The sequence below is a fragment of the Pseudorasbora parva genome, chromosome 3 (assembly GCF_024679245.1).
Source record: "Pseudorasbora parva isolate DD20220531a chromosome 3, ASM2467924v1, whole genome shotgun sequence".
Lineage (NCBI taxonomy): Eukaryota > Metazoa > Chordata > Actinopteri > Cypriniformes > Gobionidae > Pseudorasbora > Pseudorasbora parva.
Window position 1 is genome coordinate 46,198,745 of NC_090174.1, and position 8,208 is coordinate 46,206,952.

The window sequence follows — 8,208 nt, forward strand, 5'->3', positions numbered from 1 at the left end:
AAGGGTTCAGGACTCAGTTTATTCAACGCCGATTTCATGTTACCATCAAATATTTGTGATTCATTAAAAGATAAAACAAGCATGGATCAATCTACATCAATATTCTGATTACATATGTGATATAATTAATGAATCCCTTTCAATCATATTATTTTAAAACGGGGCACAAAGAAAAAAGTGTGTTCAGAGGGCTACGCTGATCCAAAATATAGCACAGAACGTATGAACTCTTCTCCCACTCAGCATGTCAAACTAAATTATAAAATGTTATATAATACTATTTGAAAGGAGAGTTCCAAAGCTTTAATTGATAACTAAAACATGAAATGACCTTGGATTTTTTTTTTTACTTAATCTCACAGACATACACTAGCTTTAACTCACCAACTTTCTATGATGTTTGTGTAAAAATACAAGGGAAGACATTGAAATGTAGAGAACAACAGCTTGAATCCAGTTTTGAATCCGCTGATTTCATTCATTGACTAGACTGAAAAGGGGCAGATAATGACACACAATGAACTTCCATGAGAACAGCTAGTTTTCTCAACTGCCTTGTATAGCCCTGCACAAAAACACAAAATCAACATCTAAAACCTTCTGACACAACCTCCAGCCAGACATAAAGATGACCTCGGCCATAGCATGAGATGAAGAAGAAATCAGGCATCTTCTCTCTGATAGGCTGAGACACTCAGGGGAAAAGTAAACACACACACACACAGAGATGGTCACTCCATTATGATATTTTGGTTCAAGAAGGAATAAGACAGAGCGTCATGTGTGTGTTCCCATCTCTCCCAGCTGCTTTCCAGTTTAGGTTAATCCTGTTTTCCCTCTCTCCATTGGCGCGATCCTTCATTCCATGCAACGTAAACAAAGAGTGCCAGAACCACATGGACGGCAAGCACAGCAACAATGGCAGCATAGAAATAGCTGTCATTGCTGGAGTAACCCAAAGAGGCTGTGAAGAAAAGAACAGAATTAAGGAGAAATTATGGTAAAAGCAACCCAGCAACTGAGGACTTGTTCAAATGGCTTGTTAGTGTAACATATATATATTTAGCAATGGGATTATTGTATGGACTGTCCAACAATATACAGCACAACAACAGTTTTAATGAGGATAATAATAATAATAATAATAATAATAATAATAATAATAATACGTATCATTACTGTTTAAATACATGAATATAGTTGGAAGCAAAATACCTTCAAAGAGAAAAGACTTTGATGCAAAATACAGTCCGATAGGGAGAGTTATCATCAGAATAGTGAAAAACAATAATGTCTTGAGCACAGAGACAAGAGAACCGTCATTCCTGAATGAATTAAAGAGAAAGAAAGAGACAAGTAGAGATTAGACAAAATCATTTTAAATTATTTGGAATCATCAATTGCACCAATGACATTAACGATATTATATGTAAATGTTTATTTATTTGCAATCTGTTAGTTTCGTGCCCTTGGTGATTTTGATGTGTGGTCACGTGCAGTCTGAGCAGAATAAGCACATCTACTATCTTACCCTCTGAAATCCGGCGCGGTTTCGGGAATGGACCCGACGTCTGTCTTGTAATTTTGCATTGTGTGTTTTTATTCATAAAAAGACGAAAACACCTGAGAGGAACTTATTTGCTGATAATTCCGTGCTGCGACATCTTGAATTACTTGCGCTTCCGGGTCTTTGTCACATGATGGATAATCACGATCATGAGTCACAGTTGTGTGCACTTTTACGCATGTCCACTAAGGGGCGCCGCAGTACTGCGACGTGTTTGGTTTCAAGTAGTAGCCTAGTATAGGCTACCCGCAAACTATCTAGACCAGTGGGTTTCAATTACACCCATTTTAAATGTTGTAAGGCTTCTTTTAACACACCTTATTCCAAACAAAAACTCGTTAGCATTAACGACACTGAGAAGGCCTATGTCAAATAAAAGAGACAAAAAAGTGCATTACTGTGTCCACAGACCACAGGGCCAGCACTAAAAACCACTAGATGTATTGTTTTGTCGCCTTTTTTCCTTTTTTTTCCTTTAAAAAAAACGAACTAACATCTAACGCTTAAGAGGAAAAAATAATAATTTATGGACATTTGACTCAAAACCTTAGTTACTGAGATAGCCTAGTCATTGTGTTTTTGACAACCTCCCTAGATCACATCAAGGCCCTATACATTTTATATAAATAAAAACAAAATCCTATAATGTAAGCTAATTAAATTAATTATAGTAATACAAAGAATAATCTCTCTAAACAAAATTAAGAACACTCCACTGAGCTTTCAAAAAAAAAAAGTTTATGCCTTTTTATACTGTAAATACTTTAAGTGTAAGTGAAATAATTTTATGCACTGTAAAATCCAACAGTGATTCTAACACTTTTTACTTAACTTTACAGGGGTGTCCAAACATTTTTAAAAGGGAGCCAGATTCGATGTTGTGGACACACATGGGGCCAGCTCCATATAATATAACAATAGGCTATATATAAAAGTACATTTTTAAAAATGTTTTTAAAGAAGTCTCTTCTGCTCACCAAGGCTGTATTTATGTTTTAGAAATACAAAAAATGCTGTAATATTGTGAAATATTATTAAAAATAAAATAACAGGGTTTTTTTAGGATTCTTTGATGAAAGTTCAAAAGAACAGCATTTATCTGAAATATAAAGCTTAATTCTTACCGACCCAAAACATTTAAATTGTAGTACAATGTTACAAAAGCTTTTTATTTCAGATAAATACTGTTCTTTTGAACCTTATATTCATCAATTAATTAAAAAACAACAACAACAACAACAATAACAAAAAATGTACACAACTGTTTCAACATTGATAATAATCATAAATGTTTCTTGAGCAGTAATCATCATATTAGAATTATTCTGAAGGATCATGTGACACTGAAGACTGGAGTAGGATTAGATATTATTTTATTGAGTAATACAAAATTCAGCTTTGCCATCACAGGAATAAATTATATTTTAAAATATATTCAAATAGAAAACAGCTATTTTATATTTTAATAATATTTCACAATTTTACAGCTTTTTTATTTTTTATTTCTAATAACATGCAGCATTGGTGAGAAGAAGAGACTAAAACTTTTTTTTAAATCTTGCCATTCTAAAACTGTGTGTGTTTATGACAAAAATATAGTCTGTAATTTGGCCTTTATTACTCATTTAATACATGTTTACATAACTTTAGATTATTCATTGTACCTATCCCTATATGAGTTAGAAAAGTCCACACGTAGCATTTTTATCCCTGTGCGTGCCATAACACTGTCTGACGCACCCACCGCTAGTTTCACTTAGCACAAAGACTGGAAGAAAGCGGCTCCAGCTAGCCTACTCCTCAATAAGTTACAAAATAACGCCAACATTTTCCTATTTACATGTTATGATGTTGTGAAGGTGTTTTTTTTTTGGAATAGGTTTTTAAGTCATCTTAAATGACCAATTGTTAATACAAACATAAACATTTCAGAGAACATCACATAAGCTGACTTAAATTCTTAAATTGATGTTAATTTTTCTAAAATATTTTTGTTTGAACTCAGCATTATGGTGATTAAGTGTTCCCCTTGGTTGGGGGATTTCACTTAAATATCATTGTAATTATCTTTCTATTGATGCAGTGATGCAACAAGAAATCACAGTTAATTGGTTTCAAAGAAAGAAACCAACCCTGAAACTTAATTGGGTTGATATAATCCCTCTGTAATTGATCATGCTTGAGTCACACACAGACTTCAACATTCAGCATGAAAAACACAACAACAGTAACAATTAGGCTACATTTTTAATTTAATTAAGTAAATTATCAAGTACTCTCAGTTCTTTTTTCTAACTAGCATTTACTATTCCTATTTACTTGTTGTTTTAAAGCCATCGGTCTGCATGTGTGTGTGTGTGTGTGTGTGTGTGTGTGTGTGTGTGTGTGTGTGTGTGTGTGTGTGTGTGTGTGTGTGTGTGTGTGTGTGTGTGTGTGTGTGTGTGTGTGTGTGTGCGTGTGTGTGTGTGTGTGTGTTTTTAAGTCTAATTAGATTTTACAGTGTATGTATGCCTGATATGGCACTGCTAAAGCACTGGAAATGTCTTTGTAATAACATGGACAGAAGATCTCTTTAGAAAAATTTGAAAATGTCAATATTTCTTTCCTTTTTTATTTAAATAGACAAAACCAGGGCTGGCTTTCAAAGATTTCACTGCATTTTTGGCTTTTAGTTTAGTTAAGGTTGGGCTTGGCCCCTTAGTTTCATTGAAAGGAACTCTTAATGCTTACCAAGACATTCTGGACAATTTCATACTCCCAAAATTGTGGGAACAGTTTGGGGATGAACCCCTCCTGTTCCAACATGACTGTGCACCAGTGCACAAAGCAAGGTTCATAAAGACATGGATGAGCCAGTTTGGTGTGGAGGAAGTTGACTGACCTGCACAGAGTCCTGACTTCAACCCGATAGAACACCTTTGAGACAAATTAGTGCGGAGACTGCGAGCCAAGACTGCTTGTCCAACATCAGTGACAGTGCCTGACCTCACACATGCACTTCTAGAAGAATGGTAAAAAATTCCCATAAACACACTCCTAAACCTTGTGGAAACACTTCCCAGAAGAGCAGAAACTGTTAGAGCTGCAAAGGGTGAGACAGCTCCATAATATACCCTACGGATTAAGAATGGGATGCCATTTAAGTTCATGTGCATGTAAAAAAATCTAAAAACCCTTAGTATGGTATGCTTTTATTCCACTGAGCTTGAAAACACAGTTATCCCTTTATGTGTGTGGTAGATATGGCACTGCTAGAGCATCAAGGTGAATAATTCCAGCAATTCTTAGAAAATAAGTGCTCTGGAGAATCTTGTGTCAGGTCATCTTCAGCTGCTCCTTTTAGTCAGCGCTTTTAGTGTCTGGAGAAGTGATGAATATCCCTCAATGATAGGAGCAAGAGTGTGTGGCATATGCAGATTAAATCAGGGCAATCAGGGAAAGTAATAGGGGTTGAGAGAGTATGGATGACATATGATGTTCAGAGGCAAGATGTTCAATGGAGGCAAGATACATCAAGTTAAGAATGACAGGACTAAAACGAAAGACAAAGATGTAGTTTAGTTCTCAACACCACTGCATGCAGACTACTCAGATTGAAAATGCCCACTCTGATTGTAGGGAAATACAGAATATGATGTAGATATCTATCAAAAATATTTACTAAAAAAAACATACAACATTTTGCAAACGTAAAAACATACAATTCTATATACATTAATTAAGCATGCATCATTGTGTTACTCTAATGAGCATCAGTCTTATTTTCCTTTTTATAACTGCAAAAAAATGTTTACAGTCTATAACTTGGAGACACACTACCTGATATGCAAAGCATCCATACACAAAGAATTTACAAAGGACACAGAGCATCAAAACATATTTTTCAATGATGGTTGCCATGGTATCGGCCATCTCTATAGGAACTCAAGAGCAGACAGACTCGACAGTCTGCAGCAGTCTTATTTTCTCTGGGTTTTAAGCTCAAGTCACAAAAATGTAAAAAAGGCTGATAACCACTCCGTTTGTTCAGGAATGTTCATTCTATATCAGTCATACAGACCCCCACAAACCAATAGATAGGGTACGACGGTGCTAAAGGCACACCTAATATATATATATTTTTTTTACGTAATTGCCTTCTGTAGAGTTGCTTATAGCTAAATTGAACTTGTTTTGTAATTGATAAACCTTGCAACACAGACACAGTTGAGTTGAAACAACATTAAAATAAACTGAGCAGAATAATTACATTGTTATCTTTCAAGAGAAACTTTCTAGATGAAATTGGATTAGTTTCATGATGAATTTTATAACATCAACAATGTTATTTTCTTGTTTAATACGGTGAAGATGCTTAGGAACAATCTGTATTATATGAAGCACTATATAGATAAATGTGACTTACTTTTGTTTTAATGTCATATAAATGTGTGTGGTGGCTCACCAAAAGGCCCCAGTACTGATACAATCCAATTAAGTCTGACAAGATTCCAAAGCATGCTGCTAATATTCACGTTGTGCTACGCTTTTAGAAATAAAAGGTACAAAAGCTGAGGCGGTACCCTTTCAAAAGTTACACCTACCTACATATTGGTACAAAAAGTGTACATATTAATATCTGTACATGGTACATATTAGAACACTATTAGAAGGGGACCATCCCAGTGACAGCTTTTGTACAATTCCTTGAGTGTAGTACTAAAAATAATAAATAATAATAATTAAAAAATAATAATAATTCATGATCCCAACCTTTTTCTCAATAGCGAAATTACAGACAGGCACACAGTGATTAGTTTTTATGAACCCTTAATTTTTGGCGTCCGGGAAAAAAGTTTATATTTAAAGGAACAGTCCATCGTTTTTAGAAATAGGGCTTATTGAACTTCTTTCCTACATTTAGATATGTGGGCAAATGTGCACAAGATATGTGCACTTTTGTCTCAGCAGTGCATGCATTGTTTTAGTTTGGCAGAATCGCCGCTAGCTTAGCTTAGCATAATGAATAGAATCATATGTTGCCAGCTAGCATGTCCTGGTTTTTCTATTTCTAAAAACGGTGGAGTGCTCCTTTAAAGGTCCCATGGCATGGGTTGTTTTATTGTTTTATAATGTGTCTTGGGGTGTAGCCTACTTATATTGTTAGTATGGTTTTTACATCAAAAAATGTCATAATTTAGAAATAAAAAGCATTTTTTCTATACTGATATTAGCCCTCTGTTTAGAATGCTCTGTTTCAAGAGGCGTGTCTGCTGTGAGTCGTCAGTGAAAACACCCACTGTTGTGATTGGCTGACATCTTTACATTTGAAATGAGAGTGCGGAGGGTGGTTTAGTCAGGCGCGAGCTTGAGCAGCTGCCAGTCGAGAGAGAGAGAGAGAGAGAGAGAGAGAGAGAGAGAGAGAGAGAGAGAGAGAGAGAGAGAGAGAGCTGGGGAAAGATTGCTGAGGAAGTGTTATTGTACCGAGTTTTTAAGAGCGCAAGTTTATTTTGTTTGTATCTGAGAGCTCTGAATAAACACGAGTGAACTTTGCAATGTTATTTCTCTCACAAAATGCTTTCACCACAACTAACAACAAACACGACATCGACATGAATACAGTAAGAGCTTCTGTTGAGCATAATGAGCAACGTCAGTCAAACGTGTGATTGACCAATCCGAACATTATAAAGAGTGTTCTTTGAATGCTCTCTGTAGTTTAATCATTTAAATAACAGATTGTTTCATGCTGCTAACAGAAAAGAGGTGAAGTTGATGGTTTTAGTCACTTTCTTGATTCACTGATGCATCAAGACGGCCAGCAGAGGGACTGACAGTATTAAATGATTAAGAAAGAAAGTCTGTGTGAACTTGAATAATTCGCTACACATCAGAAATCCCAGATCAGGCATTAATGAACACTGTTACTCACTGTTTGTGGCGGTGCTTTTGAATCCATATGGTAAAGCCTGTGCTGACATCGCGACTGATAAACTGAATCCATTCTCTACTAATTCTCTGGGCGGGCAAAGCAGGGGAAGGGGCGGAAACCTTTCCTGGTATGACGTCATAACAGGAGAATTCATGATCAGCTCCTCTGAGCTCTCATCTTCTCAAAGGCAGAGAAAGACAGCCAGATCTCGTTTTTAAACTGATCAAAATTTCTAGCGACTTAGGGACAACATTCAGGCTAGGGGAACTCCTATTAATGTTGAAAAACCTCATAAAATAAATATTTCATGCCATGGGACCTTTAAGATTTGTTTAAATGAATAGTGCTCATAAATGGATGAGATAATATTCTCATTTGAAATGAACTAGAGACTTCGACACAAAAACGGTATCCGATACGTCACAACTTTACAAGCGGGTCATCATTACACAAAATATATTACTAAGTTAATACTTCCAAATCACTTCAGCAAAGTTTGTACCATATTCTTAAAAAACATAAATTAATTCAATAAACATACTGTAATTAACATTAGTTCATTTTAAAAATACTGAAAAGGGAATGAATAAGATTCTGAAAGCTTCTTACACAGGATATAAAATATAATATGGCTTTACAGTATTACAATAAAATATATTTTATATGATTAATATAATAATTTTAAATGTTATGGTTTTATTTTAAATATAGGTGGACAACCAACATAATA

At 35.2% G+C, this 8,208-nt stretch overlaps 1 protein-coding gene across 1 annotated transcript; it reads right to left on the reverse strand.

The window, feature by feature from the left end:
• On the reverse strand, positions 1 to 1,714 carry vma21 (vacuolar ATPase assembly factor VMA21). The gene is made up of 3 exons (XM_067440237.1): positions 1,532 to 1,714; positions 1,216 to 1,325; positions 1 to 964 (listed from the first exon to the last, which is right to left on the reverse strand). The coding sequence occupies exons 1-3, from the start codon at positions 1,588 to 1,590 to the stop codon at positions 822 to 824; spliced, it is 312 nt and encodes a 103-aa protein (XP_067296338.1). The 5' UTR covers positions 1,591 to 1,714; the 3' UTR covers positions 1 to 821.
• Between the last annotated feature and the right edge of the window lie 6,494 nt (positions 1,715 to 8,208).

Bases quoted from the DNA above. Each gene is read 5' to 3' on its own strand.
- vma21 (XM_067440237.1), bottom strand. From the start codon at position 1,590: ATGCAAAATTACAAGACAGACGTCGGGTCCATTCCCGAAACCGCGCCG. The intron at 1,326-1,531 runs GTAAGATAGTAG...TAATTCATTCAG, and splicing joins ACCGCGCCGGATTTCAGAGG to GAATGACGGTTCTCTTGTCT. The intron at 965-1,215 runs GTATTTTGCTTC...TTTTCTTCACAG, and splicing joins AAAGTCTTTTCTCTTTGAAG to CCTCTTTGGGTTACTCCAGC.